This window comes from Muntiacus reevesi, chromosome 6, assembly GCF_963930625.1.
Source record: "Muntiacus reevesi chromosome 6, mMunRee1.1, whole genome shotgun sequence".
Lineage (NCBI taxonomy): Eukaryota > Metazoa > Chordata > Mammalia > Artiodactyla > Cervidae > Muntiacus > Muntiacus reevesi.
In genome coordinates, this window is record NC_089254.1 from 64,629,773 (window position 1) to 64,649,728 (window position 19,956).

A 19,956-nucleotide genomic window follows, 5' to 3' on the forward strand; every position below is an offset into this window, starting at 1 on the left:
GAAGCTCCTTTATGGTCTTTTGTGTGACATGTTACTTGGATCCATTATCAGGTTCATTTCTGGGGAAAGCAGACACGTCCATTTGTGTGTAAAAGCATCCAAGCATGTAAGATCAAATGAGACGAAGTTTTGGTCTTACTCCTGTATAGAAGAATTTTATTGTCGTGTAACCCCCCCAGCACCCCAGTCTTCAGGGCTGCTATATACAGATGTAGGGGTTGTGGGCTGCATAAGCATTCCTGGCAGCCATGATGGGCTCTGGCAGTCTCTCTTGTCCCAGGTAACAAGGTGGAGAATTTGGTTGAAGAGTGTGGACTTGACAGTGTCATACATATAAGGTTCCACATCTTTTACTCAGGAAAAATAGCTACCACTCTCAAGCAGTCATCAATAGGAGTTTGATGGGTTGGTGAAGAGTTAGAAAGCACTCTGGTCCAAACGGTCTATTTCTAATAACTTTAGCCTTCTGGCCATGTCGGAAACTTTAAAGTCTGCAGTTTGCTGTGTGTGTTTATAAATCAGGCTCCTAGAGCATTGTCCAAACGGTTCTTAATTGAATAATGTTTATTCATTCACTTGTGGAGGAAAACTCAGGCTACAAATGGGAACATGGATGCTTTTTTAATAGATGGTGTTACTATACTGCACAGTGTCCCCAACTTTGAGATATTTAACTCATAAAGTTTACAGCAACACTTAACTGCATCTGGATTTCACATTGAATTTGGAAAGGCAAGAATCTCACTGTAATTTGCACTGACTGCCCTGTAATGGAAATTATGGCTTGGGAAAAGTTTCAAATGACGTGTCTATAAACGAAAGAAAAGTTGATCCATTCAAAGGCTGGTTATGGGCAATTGTAGGATTATTTTATTTTTATTTTTGGAAGGACTATTGCCAGCAAGAAACATTTATTTCAGCAGCTGAAATAAACTAGCTGTGAATTAAACGTTGGTCTTTGTAAATTGTTGGTTCATCAAAATTCAGTCCTAAAAGTGGATCAAAAAGTTGTAACAGAACTTTGCCATGCTTTTAAGAGCTATAAAGATTGTATGGAGGCCAGTGTTACAACTGGATGGTAGCAACGAGTTGACTTCAGAGGATGAGCAGCCTTTTAAATGGTCAGAATATGGCCTAATGGTTCTGAGGATGCAGGGCTTCTGGTCCTAGCCGTGCTGTTAACTGAGTTTGTGTAAATAGGCTTGTCACTTAACTTTCCAAGCCTCAATTTGTCTGCTCCTTTGCTCCTGTCTCCCACCATTTATTTATTTTGGTATCTCCCATTCATGTTCAAGACTTAGCCTCCGATGTCTAATGACCCTTCCTTGACTGCTCTTGGCTCCTATTTAAGACACCAAGGTAATAAAAAGCTGACGGGAGGCTCTGGATAGAAGCGTGGATGAAGTTTGTTGACTTATCTGCAGGGAAATCACTTGATCAGGGAATCTCCAAATGTCAGCATCTGGCCATCTCATCTCTGCGCCCACTTAGCTTAATCAAGAGAGGAACCCTCCCGCCTGGCTGCCAGCATTCTGAAGACGAGTGAAGTAGGTGTATTTCTACTTTCATCTCCTTATTTTCAGTCCTGTGTTCTCCCACTCTTCCTTGGTCTCTGCTGTGCTTGGTTTCCTGGTTCAATGTCTGTGGATAATCCCCCTTTTAAACAATTCTCCTGTGTTCAGCCCTGAACTTCCCCTTCCTTGCCTTTGGCAGCACCTGGCACCTCCAAGTCTAGGGCCTCTCGGGCTTCGACAGGGGGCCCCCCTCCTGGCTCATGTGTCTCCCTGCTGCGGGCACTTGAGACTGTGGCTTCCTCTGTACTCCCTAGGTCACTCGCAATCCCGTATGAGCTTTCCATCTTTCAAAATACTGGTTGAAATCACTTGTCTGCTGACATTACCTCTTTTTTTTTTTTTTTCCCTATCCCTGGAGAATTTGTAATTCCTTTATTTCTTCCTTAGTGGAGCTTTGGATATGGGCTTCCCTGGTGGTGCCAGTAGTAAAGAGTCTGCCTGTCAATGGAGAAGATGCAGGTTCAATCCCTGGGTCGTGAAGATCCCCTAGAGTAGGAAATGGTAACCCACTCCAGTGTTCTTTCCTGGAAAATGACAGAGGAGCTTGGAGGGCTGTAGTCCATGGGGTCCCAAAGAGTTGAACATGACTGAACATGCATGCACGAGACCTTGGCTGGTGAAGGAGATAGATGCCTTTGATCCACCTGCCACGTTTGACCAAAAGTCTTCAATTTTTCACATCATAAAATTCGTATGTCCATTTACTAATGATTATGCATCATCTCCTACATGCCTGGCCCTGAACTAAGTGCTGGAGAGAGCAAAGAAGTTGAGGTGGCTAGCCTCTGAGAAGCATGGGAAGCAGAAAGGATAGGCCCAGAGTCTGTGGTGTGGCGACCCAGAACAAGGACAGTCCTGGGGAAGAGGTGGTGCAGAGAAAGGCCAGAGGGATGCGGTGCTCAGCCAGGGATGTTGCGGAAGGCTCTGCAGCTTTGTGAGTTCAGCTGTTAGGGGGAGACTGAGAACAGACCGTGCCCATTAACTGTTACCAAGTGAGTCCACAGAACAGTGGTATTTCCATCCAGACCTTCAGTATCCCTCATCTGGCTGGGTGGGCCTTTGCCTCTCCAGGGTCTTATCTTCAGGGGTTGCCTTCCTTCCCACCCACATCGTCTCAGGCCTCCCACTGTTGCCCTCCACACCGAGCACAGAGCCCAGTGTTTCGAGGATATAGAATTTGAGGAAGGCCTTCTTGAGGGTGTGATATCCTGTCTTCTCCTCACTCCTGCCTCCCAGCCTACATTAGCTCATTGCCGAGAGAGGCTTCGTTAGTCTTGCTGAGAGACAGTATAGCTGGGCTTTTATTTTCTTACGTTGGAGATAATTCCAGAGGCATGTAAAATCCCAACAATGCAGACTAGCTGAAGCACAGCCAAAGCCCTTGACCTCATCAGTTAGCATCTGCTAACTCAGGAAACAACCTTGAGTTTTCCTGGAAGTTTGAAGATAATGCTACCAAAGACTCAACAGGGGCCCCAGATCCAGGCAGTCGGTCACCATGGTTCCCTACACCAGGGACAGCCATGATGAACACGTGCCTCCACTGTTGACCAGGGTGTGCTCTTGGCCCTTCTTCCATCAGGTGGGACTCTAGGTTTATCCAGAAGGGTCTGAAGGTTGTCCTTTCCTTATTCCAGCTGTCTGCCTGGGTTTTTCTCTCCATTGCTTGAGAAGTCATGGGAGGTGGTGCTGTGACATCCGGCCTTTTGGCATTTACTTGCATCTGTAAAGCCACAGGACAGTAGGTCGCATGAGCTACAGCAAGCCCCACTTTGTGGAGCAGTGTGTTCAAGCTGTTACCCCAAAAGAGGAATGGTACAGGAGGCACATTGCCATCCACTTTAAAGGATACTGTGTTTTAGAGACTTGGAAGTAAGTCGTTAGGTTTTTATCACTTGGGTATTTTAAAACACATTTTCATATTTGAATTCTCTTAGCCTTCAGTCTGCTTGAAATCTGTGACTCTGCTGGGATGATGTGAGAAAAAAAAGTCATCTCTTAGTGGTTTCTTGTGTAGCCATGAAAAATTCAAGTATTCCTAGCCCACAGGCCATTTACTGAGGTGGACTTTACCTCTGGGCAGTGACAGGCAGTGTTCAAGGTTCACATTTTCATTGGTACCAAAAGCCAGAGAAATATCTGGGAGAACTGTGTACTGTAGCCACTGCAGTTCATATCACATTTCTTGTTGTAGCAACTTATGCAAAAAAAAAAAAACAACTTATCAGCATGGCACATGGTTTAAGGATATTCTTGGTATAGTCAGTCATCATCTCCAGTGGCTAGAGTTACTCTTCTCCAGGTCATTCTGCTAAATGACGTCCTGCCTTCGGGAGAAGGACATCGTCATCCTGCTGTGAACACCCTATACCCTTGTCACTCTAACCCTCCTGTGGAGAGTTTTCAGCATTAGGCAGTTCCTTTTCTGTCAGGGAGGGAGAAATAATGAAGGCAGCTATTATACTTTTACTGAATGTGGAAGGCTCCCTGGTGTAATTAAATCCATAAAATGGTGAGTCATGATCACCACGCACCAGTCAGCCAGGAAGCGGGTGAAGGAGCTGATGTTTATTCTCGACTGGCCCCTGATGCTTTTCCTCCAGTGGCATGCATGCAGACTTCTACTGACTATGGGTACCAAGTACCTAATTTCATTTTAAGAACGTGAAGATTTCATGGATGTCCTACACCCAGGGAAACATTAATCTGAGAAAGATGACTCAGGCCTGGTGGACATCTGTCCAGAGGTTCTACTTCCTTGTTGGTTATGGAGTCTGCATTCCAGAAAAACAGGAGAATCTTGCCTGAGATGCTTGCAGATAGTGTTGTTGTTGTTGTTGTTTATGGAGAGGTGTTTGGAAGCTTCTGGGTGTCCTTTTTTTTCACCACTCATAATTTGAGGCTATGTGAGCATACATTTAGCCTAGGGTTTTAAAAGATGGTGGAATAAGCTCATAAGACAGTATTTCTGTAGGTCCAGTGATGTGCGGACAGCCTCAGTTGCATATGTAATCATTGTAGGAGGCAGAGGAAATGCTGAATTACTGATCTGTTCTCACTTGCGCTGCCAAAAACCTCAAGACCCGACTTGATGGAGCCATTCAGAGAACCTTTGTCTCTTGTTTCAGAATTTGGCTTTCATGGACTTGCCATGGCAGAGACCCAGGAAGCAGGATTTCTGAATAGTATGTCTCTGAAATTTCTTGGCATAGGAAAAACAATAAAGTGAACATGAGATTCTTAACTTTAACACCAAGAATAAAATTGCCACTACTGTCTGGTTTTAGTCTGGGAGTGGAAAGCTTTTGTAAATTGATTTTTATGCTGTCATTTTTGCCACCCTTGCTCTATGCCACTGTGTCTGCATCCTCTACCCCCATCACCTGTTACCACACTTTGAAGTTAGCATGTGTATCTTACAGCCACCACGTGCAGTAAACACTTTCTGTACAAAGGTGCTGGAAACGGCATCTGTCATTACATCAAAGAAGGTGTTATTGCTGAATGCAGCTGGAAGAGTTCTAATAATGAGATGGTTTTAAGCAAGGTTGTAATGAAAAGAAATCTGTGTGAAATGTCTGAACGTTTTTCTAAGAAAACAAAAATGTGTTCAGTTTCTTTATAGTTTTACTATAGAAACACTGTTTTTGTGTATATTTAGCTCAATCAGTTCTTTACATGAGAAACCTGAGAATATATTTATAGTTGTAAAAGTGCATTTTTATGTTGTGTTGGAGAAACACCATTAGAGAAGGTTGCTATGGTTTTGAATTCTGTCTCTTCAAGGAGGGAGAAAACCCTCTGATGAATGTGATGTTTGTGGATTCTGAACCAGCATGAGAATTTCTGATCAAGAGTCTAGAAAAGTTATAATAAACTCATTATAGAATTAAGAAGGAGAAGCATTGTCCTCTAGAATGTGAACCCAAACCTAGAAAAATGTTCAGGGAATATGAACAATACTCAGTAGATTTTCAAATTGATGGAGCTCTCCAACGGCAACTAATTTGTTCCAGCATTGAAGTGAGCATAATTAACAGAGACTTTCTTTCTTAGGCCGATTAACCGCCAAAAACCATGCCAACATTGTAACTGTAAGCAGTGAAAACCAATATTTATGAGGGGGATTGTGCAGGAGTTTGTGTGACAGATGGACATTTTATCACTGTTGATGTTTGGAATTCTCTTGAAAAGTAATGCAATATCTTGTTATTTATGAATGAATGAACAAATGATTATGTTTTGCTGACTGAGGTTTCTTTAAAAAAGTAGTCTACTAAATTAATCTTTTTCTCCATTTAGCCTCTGTTACGTTAGGTTAGGTAGCCTCATATATTCTGATGCGAAAGCTGAAAAATCATAATTGTGTTTTTATTTCAGATACAGATCCACGTGTTTTAGAAAAACAAGAATTACAGCAGCCAACCTATGTTGCCCTCAGTTACATTAATAGGTAAGCCATTTTCAGAATTTATAGCAACCTCATATCTGCCACGTTTATTTTTCAAAGGTATCTTTTTAACAGGGTAGGAAAAATGTTTTCAGTCTTCAAATATTTACAGGAGATTATTTAAAATTAACCTTTATATGGAATTTTCTTGTTTCTCTGTTGGGGAGAGGCAGGTTGTAGTTCTCTGTTCATGTGGTGGAAAACATGAGTGATTTATAAGCTCATTCTGGAAGTATTTTGTATGCAGAGTTAGAGTACGCTCTTTCGACTTCATAGGGCAGTTTGGGAGATTAATGGATTTATGTGAGTGAAACTTTAAAACCTGGGGTAAAGAGGTGCTGTATGAATTCAGAACATTGTTGGAATATCAGAATATATCGGGATATAACAAATTGAAATAACTTAATATCAAAGTTACATAGCAGCAACTCCTTTTAGGAAAAACATTTGCAACTGACTCCTCTGTGTCCAGTCACATGAGTTTTTACTGAAACTGAACATGTGAGCACGACCTCGGAGAACTATTAGAACTTGATATATCGCGTCTAAAAGAGGACTTGGTGTTTCAGCCAACTCAAATAATTAAGGAGACAGGAATTTTTGAAGAGAACCTGAAATCAACTTATGTTAAGACAACCACCCCCCCCCCCCCCCGCCCAACCTCCCAAGAGAAAAAGGCAAAGTAAACCTAGCATTGAAGTGAATTTTTAAGGAGAATGAAAAAATCTCTGCCCATAATTCAGTGCTTGAATCTCTATTGACTGTCCCTTTTTAATATAAGGCAGAGTGTTGCTGGTTTCTTGGTGCCAAATCCTTGGTTCAGGATCTGAGGTAGAAAGCTGGGAATGAATTATCTGTACTGCTTCATTTTAATGCCTTTTTAGTAAATTAATTACTTAAACATTGTCTGGAGAGGGCTTTGAATTGGAGTCACCGTGCTCACTTTAAAGTTCTCTGATGAAGCATGCTTTCTAAAGAATTCATTAACGTAAACATCTATTTGCATGTCCTCTTGGGGTTTCCTACTTATCAGTCTCTTCCGAAACTGAGATAAAATAGCTACAGTTTTTCAGTACCCATAACTTTGGGGATGTTTTAAGTGGAACACCTTCAAAGTCACATTAGATACAAATGTATAAAGATGTATGTGCTTTTCTGGATTTCTCACAAACCTGTGTTTCCTGAGGTTAGCATGTGTTTTGAAAACATTTTAGTTTCTAAATTCTAAAGTGTACATTAGAATTATGTGACTGGAATGTATGTAAAATAGCCTAGTAATATTGAGGAACAGGATAAATAGTCTTATAAGTTAATAAGTTAATTATGGTATTGAACAGCATTTTTTAATAGCATGGCTATTGTGTTTTGGGTACAATATGTTATCTCTGTATGTATAAAGGTGTGTGCTACTAAGCCTTATTCTAATGAGAGTCTATGAGATTTTCACATTCGTTCTTCCTGTTTGTATCATCAGCCAGGTTGGCAACACGGATCTGCTGATCACACAGGTGTTATACTCACTAAAGGAATAAATAATCTGCTGGGTGTGATTTCAGTGAAGGTGAAGAGCAGGAACAAGGGCCTCAGACAAAAAAATCCACCAGAGAATTTGAATTGAGTATGATAGTTAAGCATTAACTGTGCAGTAGAATGTGCTTAAATCCAAGAGAGCCAGGATGTAATCAGTGAGTGTGAACTTTTCTGAGATGAGTCTTCTGGGAGAAAATGAGTCATTAAAAAAAAAAAAAACCCTTTATACATATATGCAATGGAATATTACTCATCCATTAAATAGAATGAAATAATATCATTTACAGCAACATGGATGGACCTAAAGAGTGTCATACTGAGTGAAGTAAGTCAGACAGAGGAGAAATATTGTATGACATCCCTTATATGTGGAATCTAAAAAGAAATGATACAAATGAACTCATAAGACAGAGACTCACAGACAGAAGTTGAAATTGCAGTTTGGGCATGGAGAATGATAGGTTTGGGCTGGGCATATACACACTGCTCCGTTTAAAATGGATAATGAGCAGGTACCTGCTGTGTAGCACATGGAACTCTGCTCAGTGTTATGTAGCAGCCTGGGTGAGAGGGGAGTTTGGGGGAGTGTGGCTGAGTCACTTCCCTGTTCATCTGAAACTGGCATGGTATTGTTAACCAGCTGGACCCCAGTTTTGCTGTTGTTCACTCGCTCAGTCATGTCCGACTCTTTGTGACCCCATGGACTGCAGCACCCCAGGTTTCCCTGTCCCTCGCCATCTCCCGGAGCTTGCTCAAACTCATGTCCATTAAGTCGGTAATGCCATCCAACCATCTCGTCCTCTGTTGTCCCCTTCTCCTCCCACTTTCAATCTTTCCTGCATCGGGGTCTTTTCTAATGAGTTGGCTCTTCGCATCATGTGGCCAAAGTATTGGAGCTTCAGCTTCATCATTAGTCCTTCCAATGAATATTCAGGGTTGATTTCCTTTAGGACTGACTGGTTGGATCTCCTTGCAGTCCAAGGAACTCTCAAGATCCTTTCCCAACACCACAGTTCAAAAGCACTGTATTTCAATACAAAATAAATTTTTTTAAAAACCTCAACCATTAAATAACCTTTTGTAATCATAGCCATATGGAGGCATTGTAGAAAATTAGAAAATGTAAGCAAACAAAAAAATTTATTTAAATATCACTTTCCCACCACTCAACTAATCACTAGTGGTTACACCTTAGAACACATTTTTCAGCTTGCTTTTTCTTTTTTCTTCTTTTTTTTTCTTACCCATGGCTGATTCATGTCAATGTATCAGCTTGCTTTTTAAAAATACTACATAATAGCATCTATACTTCAATAGAAACAAATGCATAAATAAACATATAATTTTTAACCAAAAGCTGTACTCACTCTTTTACAGTCTACTCAGTTTTGTTACTGATCTCTACTTTTTCAGTACATTTGCATCCAGTCTAATAGCCAGATCATATGCAGGTTTCCCCAGATGATCTAAACAAGTCCGTTACTGTAGTTTATCTGACCCAGTGTCCAATCCAGCACATCACATTGCACTTGGATGTTTTGTCCCCACAAGTTTCTTTTAATCTGGTACAGTGACTTTTTGAAGAGATGTGCCACCTTCAGGGTTTCCTTTAGATTGTCTCCATGAGGCCACTTGACAGGTTCCTCTATCTCCTTTATTTGCTATAAGCTGAAAGATCTGGAGAGGATCTGTTGAACTGGACATATCGTTGTATTTAGAGATGTGATACAACGGAGAATTCACCATGTCATGTCCTTGCTGGCAGAGAAGCAGACGTTATTAAGGGACTGAGACATTTACTCACGATCTTAAGTCAAGAGAAGACTGTGCTTGGAAGGTTGCCCAGGTTGGTAACGACCCTTCTCACTGGGGATTCCTTTGTGGACAGTGCCACATACATAACATAGGACTGAATACATGGTAGACACTCTAGATATTGGTTTGTAGGTGATAAATAAAAACCTGGTAGGTGAGCAAAGGAGAGCTGCAAGAAGGAAACCAAGCCTGGCCTTGGGGCAAAAATATGCTGAAAGGACCCTTAAGGGGACTGGATACTCTAAAATTCCTAGAGGAAAACATAGGCCAAACACTCCGTGACATGAATTGCAGTAATTTTTTTTAGATCCATCTCTTAGAGTAATGGAAATAAAAACAAAAATAAAAACTGAGACCTAATTAAACTTAAAAGCTTTTGCACAGCTTTGCACAGCAAAGGAGACCATAAACAAAATGAAAAGACAACGGATGGAATGGGAGAGTATATTTGCCAATGATGTGACCGACAAGGGATTAATTTCCAAAATATACAAACAGCTCATACAGCTTAATATCAAAAAGCCAAACAACACAATCAAAAAATGGGCAGAAGATCTGAATAAACATCTCTCCAAAGAAGACATACAGATGGTCTACAGGCACATGAAAAGATGCTCAGTATTGCTAATTATTAGAGAGATGCAAATCAAAACTACAGTGAGGTATCACCCCACACCAGTCAGAATGGCCATCATCAAACAGTCTATAAATAGTAAGTGTTGGAGAGGGTGTGGAGAAATGGGAACCCTCCTACACTGTTGGTGGTAATGTAAATTGGTTTACCCACTGTGGAGAACTGTATAGAGGTTCCCTAAAAACCAAAAGTAGAGGTGCCACATGATCCAGCAGTCCCACTCCTGGACATATATTTGGGGAAACTAATTTAAAAAGATAAATGCACCCCAGTGTTCATAGCACTGCTGTTTACAATAGCCAAGACATGGAAGCTATCTAAATGTTCCTCAATTGTTATTCATAATATTAGCCATAAAAAATAATGCTATTTGTAGCAATATAGATTAACCTAGAGATTATCATATTAAGTGAAATAAGTCAGACAAGGACAAATATCATATGATATTGCTTATATGTGAAAATCTTTGTACAGTGAACCTTCACACAGTATTGAAAAGCAGTTATCCTCCAATTAAAATTTTTTTAAATGGTGCAAATCATCTTATTTATGAAAAAGGCTCACAGGCATAGAAAACAAACTTAAGATTACCAAAGGGAAAATTGAGGGAAAGGGGACAGGGATAAATTAGGAGTTTGAGATTAACAGTATTATATATATAATAAAATAAACAAGGACCTACTGTATAGCACAGGAAAACTATTTAATATCTTATAATAACCTATAATGGAAAAGAATCTAAAAAAGTGTGTGTATATATATATATCATATGTATGTATAACCAAATCACTTACTGTATAACTGAAACTATCACAACTTTGTAAATAAAAAATCAACTATATTCCAATTTTTAAAATATTGAACTTGGGGAGAAGTCTTAAGGGCTTTCGATACAAAAGGGAAACATACTGAAATTCACATGAAGTCAGGAGAGAGTCAAGGGAATAATAAGGGTTAGGTGATATAAAAGCACATCAGCTTGATGGCAATATACTGAATAGTGCCGAATATGGAACAAATGAGGTTTTTTCCACTTTAACTCAGGGGAAAGTAAAATCTTAATTTTGCTATGCAGTGAAGACAGAAAAAGAATATTTTTCTGCTCATTTATCTTTTTATGCAACTCTAATGTTCTTTGGGGCACATCAAAATTGAGTTGAAACTTTCTTTGGCAATAACATTGATTGAAATTGCAGAGTTAGGGTTCCTAAAATGGAGCTAGCTTTTTGGATTAAAAAAAGAGAACTGAGTAGAAATTGGAGAGCCTTTGTTTATACCTGTTTTAAATTGCTTTACTCATTTGAACATAATGTGTTGAACAAAACTTTAATTCTTTTAAAAGCTGGTCTATTATAACACCTGAGCAAATTTTAAAATAAAAATAGTTTAATGAGAGAGGAAAATGTAATGAATTAGGGTTGTCAGAGTAGTGCTGTCGGGGGGTGGGGGGAAGATGGATAAGAGTTTTAAAGACAGGAAGTTTTATTAATTTTGTGACATGAGGAACAATGACAAGTTCATGTTATAGGAAATCTAATTGCTTAGTCTGTATAAGATTTATACCCTTGGGGGAAAAAGGGCAAGAAGAAAAGCTAGATTTTGGATATGAGACAGTATAGAAGAAATAATACTAGAAAGTACAAACATAACTTTTTATGCCTTTTTATTCCTTGAGCTTTATGCTAAGCGTTTTTCACACTGCTTGTTTCATTTAATCTTCACAGTGACCACATGAAGGTACTGTATGATCTTCATTTTACAGGTTCACCAGTTGAGACTTGGATGTTAAGTAACTTGTGTCCCCGGATGCTAGGAAATGGAGTATTGGGTTCAGACCTGCAGTTAGGCTCCAGAACCTGTGTTACTAATGGTTCTACAAACGTCCATGTTGAAATATCAGAGAGGAAGGTAATAGCTTAGAAAACTAAGAGGAGAATTTGGAAAACTGACAATGAAAAAAAAATCAGGTAGGACAGCTGAGCAGAGGGAATGCAGCAAGACATAAAGATAAGAGTAATTTCTGTGCTGTAGACAATAGGTGGGTAGCAGCCTAATCAAATTAAAACAGCAGGAGACAGAAGCGGCCAAAAAAATGCTGAGAGAGAGTTAACTAGGGACTCCTAAGGAATGTATTGTTACCAAGAAACTGGCTCGAGTGTGCAGGGCACACGCTGCCCTTGCAGGCTGCAGCTGGAGTGGGAAAGGATGCCTTCGCATCTTAGATTGGGAGAACAGAAAGGGCAGAGCTCCGTGAGGGCACAGGGAACTGTCCCCTACCTCCGGGTGATGTGCGCCTCAGGGGGAAGTCAGGTATCTCCTTACAGAGGTTGACGAGAAGCCCGGGACCGCACCTGGGTGTTTCCTTCAGGTCATGGTGACAAGATAGCTTATTAACAATTTGTGGCTTCCCAGAAATGGGTAACTGGGATGACTTAAAGACGTAATAACAAACAGGGCCATGGCTGCTAATTACACTATTTTCTCCCCAAAAAGTTTGATTAAAATAATTGAAGTCTCCAAATAAACTTAATTACTAAAATGTGTGTATCATGTTGGTGTAAACTATAAAGGAATGCTATGCCTAGGCACAAATGGGTACCTGCTTGTACTCAGTGCTTGTCATTTACTACCTAATAAAAATGTAATATTCTCTCGTTCCTAAACTACAGCTCTACTCTTTGTTAAGAGTAGACTCTTTGTTAAGACTCCCTGCGCCATTTGGCACAGTAGTAGTTAGGTTTGACCTCCTCTAAAAATTAATTTTTGTTAAGCTTAGTGTTTGCTATTAAACAGCAAATTCTAAAATAGGGTTCCTAGAGCAGTAATTCCAATGGGTGTTAGCCAGCTCCTCCCTCCTCCTCCCCTGCCCCCCCCCCCCCCCCCCCCCCGCCACAGACAAAGCTAATTTATTCACAAAAGGGTTCTGTCAATTCATCTGGGGAAATCCTGAGTTAAACAACATAGATTTCTTTACTACAGGTTTTAATCAGATCCTCTTCTACGTTGAGCCTCATTTTAAGTCTCCAGGAGGGATGGTGTAATTTTCATATGTAACTGATCCCAGAGCACTTTTTCTTGAAGCATCTGATGGGACTAGTTCTGCTGTGTGGGGATTCCTAGAGTTCAGTCACTTCCACCTACATCAGCTGCTTCCCCAAGGAACCGGGAAGCCTTTGGTTCAGAACAGCCTGCTGTTCTTTTTCTGATTCAAAAATGCAGGACATTGCCACTTCCCTCGTGTTCAGCTGGGGAAAAGGAGGACAAAATCCTGCACCTCTCTGCCAGGTCCATCAGCTTCTAGTTTGTGACCATTTGAGTAGTGATCTATTTGCTTCGCTCGGTCTTCCCAGACATCTAGGTGGCTTCTATTAAAAACGGAGATTTTTTTTTTTTGTTTGAAAACAATCCCTGTTTCTCCCCACCCCCATCTCCAATGTCATTCTCCTCTCTGTCTTAGAAATAGAGCAATGTAGCAGTGAAGAATGTATGAGCAAGAATGAGACAGATTAGGTTTGAATTCTGTCTCTGCCTTGCATGAGCTGTGTGAACAGGTTGGCAAGTCTCAGCCTCTGCGTCCTTAACTTGAATAATACCGTCCTAACTGAGTGTGAAATCAGGATGGACAAAGCACATATAGCTGGTTCTGGGACGTAGGAAGTGTTGTGTAAGTAATAGGTCTTTTTATTACTCTTTATATTCTGCCCATGCTGAGTCTCCCTTTCTCCTATCATCAGTAATTAGAGGAACAACTGCAGAGGAAGCGTTGTTTTGGAGCAGGGCCAGCACAGTCCCCGCCAGGAAATACGCTCCACGAGGGCAGGGATACTTTCCATCTCCCGCAGCTGTGTCCCCAGCTCCCAGAACATAGTAGACTCTCAGTAATATGCTTATTAAGTGAATGAGTATGAATTTGTATAAGGAACGATAGAGTGAATAAATCATTGATTCTAGGGACGCTTTTATGAGACACCAGGAAGCTCTACTTCCCACATGCATTGAGAAGGCTGTGTGATAAAAATGGAGTGGAGGACGACTTTTATTCAGCATCCATATGGAGTACAGCGTAAAGTATACTAAACGTTGGCCATCGCTAGTTCTTCCACCATGAACAACTGGACTGATGGATGAGATGATGGTTTTCAGGCTCAATAGGACAACATCGAGGACCATAGGCAGGATGATAAGCAGTACAAAGTTGATTGCTGAGAGAAAAGAAACTTAGAGGTGATCCCCAGGGTCGTCTGGCTCACTGCAGGACAGCTGCCTTACTGCAGTTGAGTGACCTAGAACCCAAAGAGTGAGAGCAGAGTTGGGGCAACTTGAGCGGCTGCAGCCTGTGGCGCAGGGGCCTGGAGATGAGGTATCAGTGCAGAAAGGGGCCACAAAAGTCTGGATGAGGGTCCTTCGTGAGTCCACGACCGAGGGTGGATATGTTCAGGGTAAGACTGTGTCTTACCAAAGGACAGCAGCTCCAGGAGTGAGAATGGAACATCCACACCAGAGGTCAAGCAGTCCTGTGGGCATTGCATTCTAGCCCAGCCAGCATGCAACCTGTTAACCCCCTGGTCTTTTAACTGAGGCATCAGAAAGACTCACATTAGAAATAAGGACTTTGTCCTAGAGTATGACCAGCCCTAGAGACACCCTAACTGCTCCTGAAATCAAGACATCATAAGCTCTTCAGAGGAGACAGTTTGGAGGTGAGTCCTGAAAAGTTAAAGAACACTTTGGGCTTTCTATGGCCCTGTTAAAGCATACGTGTAGGCCTATACAAGTTCGGCATGATCAGCCTGAAACTGAGCTACCTGCTAGAATAAAAATCAATAGTCATCATAGAAATTAAGCAGATACAAAATGTCTAATACACAATAAAAAATTACTAGACATGAAAAACATAGGAAAATCTTACCCTTAGACAAGGGAAAAAAAACAAAAAAGCAGTCAAGAGACACCCTCCCTGAGATGGCTCAGATGTTGGATTTAGGAAACAAAGGCATAAAAGCAGTCATTATAAATGTGTTCAAGAACGTAAAGGAAAAATATACTAAATAAGAGGTTGTTTTGAATGAAAACAAAATTAGTCTGGATGCTTTTTTTTTTTTAAAGAAATTCTCCTACCAGATTCTGAACTGCTTAATGAAAGCTTTCTTCCTCTTCTCACTTTCATTCCCACTCCAAAACCTCACCTAATTCCCCCAAACCCTCACTCTTGCTGTTGCAGTTGGACTCGTTTCTGCCAGATTATAGTCAGTCATAACCTCATAAAAAATGTTGTAATTGGGCAAGTGTGTACTGCCCTTCTATTTATTCTATACAAACAAGCCTGAAACATTTGACTTTTTTTAATCTTTCTGAAAGCAGTGCTTGTGTGTGTGTGTGTGTGTGTGTGTGTGTGTGTGTGTGTGTGTGTGAGAAACCACCTGTTTGTGGTCTTCTGAGAGCAATCATATTTATTACAGTACAAGACATGTTTTCCCATTTCCCTCCTTTGTCCACCAGATCTGAGGTTCTGCTGCATGCCCCAGCCCCAGACTAAAGTTTGTGGCCTAATGCATGCTGTAAACATGTTGCATGCTGTCAGATCTCAAACACCAGACACTGTGCTACCATTTTCTTAGCCTAGGTTTTTATGAACATCAGCTGAAACAAAGCCATGATGGCTGCCTGCCAAATTTCCCTTGTAATATCTCTAACCTGATATGCCTTGCTCACTGTGTTTTTGCAAGAAGCGTGTACTCTCGGGAGGCATTGGGAAGCTGGAAAGAGCCCTTATGTGACATTTTGGCTTGCTCCAACAGAATTAGCTTGTGCTACTGGCATAAAACACATGGCAGGAGAAGTGAGTCTTGGCAGAACTGGGTGATATGATTGTCGACTTAGGTACCAGGCCTCCTGTGTAACTTACTTGTCATCTACAGTTAAGGCAATCAGTATTTTAAAACAGACTGCTTATCCAACTCTAATCATACCAGGGCATTTTTTAGTCTTCTGTCTACCTGTCAGTATTCTCGACTGTTCTTTTTGTGCATCTTTTAAGTCCATTTCAAAGCAGCATTACATTTTTTCCAAAATCTTCAGACTTACAGATTGAAAGAGATTGAATGATAATTGAAACCATCTAGAAATAGTCTTAGATTTCCTCTCTTTCCCCAATTTGTAGAAATTCATTTCCTGGGCTTTTTCCTAAGCAAGATATTTTCAGTATCTCCAACTGTGATATTTCCCTGGGGATCAGGGTCTCTAGTGCCCCCGCTTCTTTGCGCCCTCTTCCTGGTACCACGTTTACCTGGAGACCTCTAGAATCTCAGCCCTTCCTTTCTTATTTACCTTCATATTTGGGCTGGTTGCTGGATATCACCTTTGAATTTGTCAGCTTAGTTGAATCCCCTCCTTCCAGGGACCTGGCCCACTCATTATCTCCAGCCTCAGCCTTGCTGCCCAGGCTGGCTGCTGAGAATCACTAACATGCCTTGCAGCACGATGTGTCCCACCACAGACACAACCTCTGTAACCTCAGCTGGACCCTCAAGACAGTCCTGTAATGCTTTCAGCCCAAGTTAAAACCTTGCTAAACTTACCATCATCTTGGTAAACGTGGCATTATCTTCCCAGTGGACATGAATTTGAGCAAATTAGGGGAGATAGTGAAGGACAGGGAAGCCTGGCATGCTGCAGTACATGGGGTTGCAAAGAGTTGGATGACGGAGTGACTGATCAACTAAACTTAACTACAGTCAGTTTCGAGTGTTTCCCATGGTACCAGCGTTCCTAAAGGGATTCCCCGTCCCCTCCCTAGCAGACGAAGTTCCTGCCCTGAGAAGATGGAGACCATTTCTGCGTCCTGTCTCAACTTCCCTTTTCCATCTCCACATTCATCTCGATTTTTTATCCATATTCTGTTCATTCTTACTCTCCCTCGTGCAAAGCTGGCACCGCAGCCTATACTCCACATCTGTCTCTCATCTCTGTGGCCTCAAACCCCTTAATATCTGTCTTCCTTTAGTCACACTTCATGTATCCTAAGGTCTGGTCTATCCTAAGCGTTCCCTGTCCATTTCTGTCTTCTTTTCATGGATAATACGGCATCTTCCCTGAGACTTTCCCGTTTGGCCTACCGAGTTCGATGCCCTTGTCCACTTTCTGTTTCTGAAACCCTTTCCTCCTTGTGCCCATTAACTTGTTCTGTCCTGGTTCTTCTCCTGCCTCTTTGCCACACAGACAGAGATTTCTCCCTAAGTTTCGACCCTTGTACTTTGCTTTTCCATTGGTATCTCCTCCATTCCTACAGTTTAGCGCTCACCTCTGTGGAAAGGACTTCTCACCCCGTAATCCTGGGTCTCCTCCAGTTATCATTTCTGCCTGCCCGTTGGTACATGAGTGTTTAGTGCAGGTTCGACTCATCCAGTGCTGGACGTATCGTTTCACAACTCCCTCCTAAATGGCTTCTCTTTCGGGGGTTGGTAGTGTTGTTTCATGATACCCACTCATTCATAGGGCTCCCCTGGTGGCTCGAATGGTAAAGAATCTGTCCACAATGCGCAAGACCTGGGTTTGATCCCCCGGAGAAGGGAATGGCAACCCACTCCAGTGCTGGAGTATTCTGTGAACAGGGGAGCCTGGCGAGTTACAGTCCATGGGGTCGCAAAGAATCAGACACGACTGAGCACCTAACACACACATACACACACCCCTAGGAAGCTTAGAGTTTATTATTTTCCATCCATCGGTTTCCCTCACTCCCATTTCCAAATAACCAGGCACCAGATCTGTGCCATCTGCATCCTCATGACCTTTTTGAACAGTTCCCCTGTTACTGTCCTTATGTGAAACTTTTAACTCCCTGTTTTGGATTATCCTAAGAACACACTATTCTCCCTGCCTCCACCCTGAGAACCAGCGGTCATCAGAAGATGGGTCAGAAGTATCAGTCATCAGCATCAGGTACAGAAACCTTCCATGCTTCATTCTCAGCTTGCTGCATTCAGCTCTTTTCTCCACTCTTTGCTGGCTGTGACAGTTGTCCTCTTCAAGGTTGAATTTTAATGATACCTATTTTATGAAGGTTCCCCACACTCCAGAAGGAATTGCTGAAATCTTTAAGGTCCATTTCCAAAATCATAGCGTCAACATACTTTGCTGTGAACATTGACTCATGAACTTTAAATTTGTGTACAAATGTATTTAAGATCAATAACTTCTCTTTTCTCTCCCCAACTCCCCACCAGTCCTCCTATTCCAAAGTAACTAATGTTAATGTCATAGAGTGTATCCATCATATTTGTACTGAGGTGCAGACATGTATGCAGGGGTTTGGTTGTCAGTAACATTTGTTTTTATAAATCACAGAAGCTTGGGGACTTCCCTGGTGGTCCTGAGACTCCATGCTCCCAATGCAGAGGCCCCAGGTTTGATCCCTAGTCAGGGAACTAGATCCCACATGCTGCAACGAAGACCCAGTGCAGCCAAATAAAATAATAAATATTTTTTAAAGTGACAGCGTGAAATAAATAAATTATATAAATTGCCCACATCTCTTTTTGATTTTCCATTTAACATATTTCTGGGTCAAAGTTAGAGATAGCTCCAACTTATTCTTTTAATACCTCGATAAAATTCTAAGAGAGAGATGTGTAACAGTTCAACTCTTCCACTACTGATTGGTGGACATTCAGCTAGTTTCTAGATTTGTTTGCATGTGTTTGTGTTTTTGCCACTAATAACAGGGCTGCCATGTGGATTGATCCCTGTTTGTTCTACATGCCGAGAATTCTTTGCTTGTATTTCTTTGTTAGTAGAACCTAAGTTGGATTGCCTCTCTCTGCTGCCAGTGGCTTCCTGTCTCATATGGAGTAAAAATGAAACTCCTCACTGTGGCTCCAAGGCCTCTGTGATGGAGTACTCCCCCCCTCTCAGCCTCGCCCCTTACCAGCGCGGCTCCTGCTCCATGAGATTGTCCTGCTCCCAGCTCTTGTCCGCATTGACCCCTCTGCTAGAACACACTCCCTCCCTTCAGAACTTCACACAGTCCTCACCCGGCCCCACCCTGCAGGTATCCATCAGATGTCACCTGCCCAGGAGGCCTTCGCTGACTACCCACTGAAATAGTCCCCTGTCCGTCTCTGTGCCTTACTCTGCTTTCTTGTTCTTTGTGTCGCTTGCCACCACCTCAAATCACAGTTCAATGAATTGCTTTGTTGTTGGTACCTGCCTCCCCCTGGAGAATGGGAGCTCCCTGGAGCCAGGGACTTTGTCTTGGGTCATCACTTTGTCCTCAGCTTCTGGAATAGGACCTGTTACATCACAGGTGGTCCGTGACTGTGTCCTGAATAAGTGTGTGTCTAACAGTCATAGTTTTAATGTGTGTATCTTACATTGTCCTCCCGGTATGTGTTTTATTCATCTGTTTCTTGCCTCTTCACACCTGACTGCATGGCATGTACTTTGCCTGTGGTATGAGATGAGATCAAGGGACTGTTGTGCATGGCGGCGAATTTTTAACATAAGGGATGACCTTGGAGATGCCCCTCCACCCGCTGCCATACACATTTACAAAATGACTCACGGCACTATACCGCTCTTATTTCATTTGGAAATTCAGATCGCTGGCAGTAATCTACTTGATTTATCGTTTTCCCCGTATGTGCAGCACCTCGGAGTTAATTAAGAAAGCCATGAATCTTCCCTCCGTTGCTCTCACGCACTCCCCTTTGCTGGATGCTCTCATATTGCTGAGACTGTTGATTTGGGACTCAAGTTGAAACATTACTTATTTTTCTCACATTGAAGTTCATTATGCTGAGCCTAAAGACTAGTCTTGCCTTTGAAGGCCCCTTCACTGGCAAGCTTTAAAATAGCTTCATGTTCCCAGTTTCTAAATAACTTGTTCTCATTTCCGCTACCATGGCCAAGACCTTGCCTGCTGGCTCACTGTAGTGCAGCTGGGTCAGCCCCAC

The 19,956-nt window shown here is 41.8% G+C and overlaps 1 protein-coding gene across 1 annotated transcript in view; it reads left to right on the forward strand.

Moving 5' to 3' along the window:
* The window catches only part of JAZF1 (JAZF zinc finger 1), a 322,163-nt gene that overhangs the window by 172,394 nt on the left and 129,813 nt on the right, over positions 1–19,956 (forward strand). Inside the window, exon 2 of the mRNA XM_065939904.1 lies at positions 5,955–6,027. Within this exon, the coding sequence (XP_065795976.1) occupies positions 5,955–6,027 (73 nt within the window). The remainder of the gene's footprint in view (positions 1–5,954; positions 6,028–19,956) is intronic.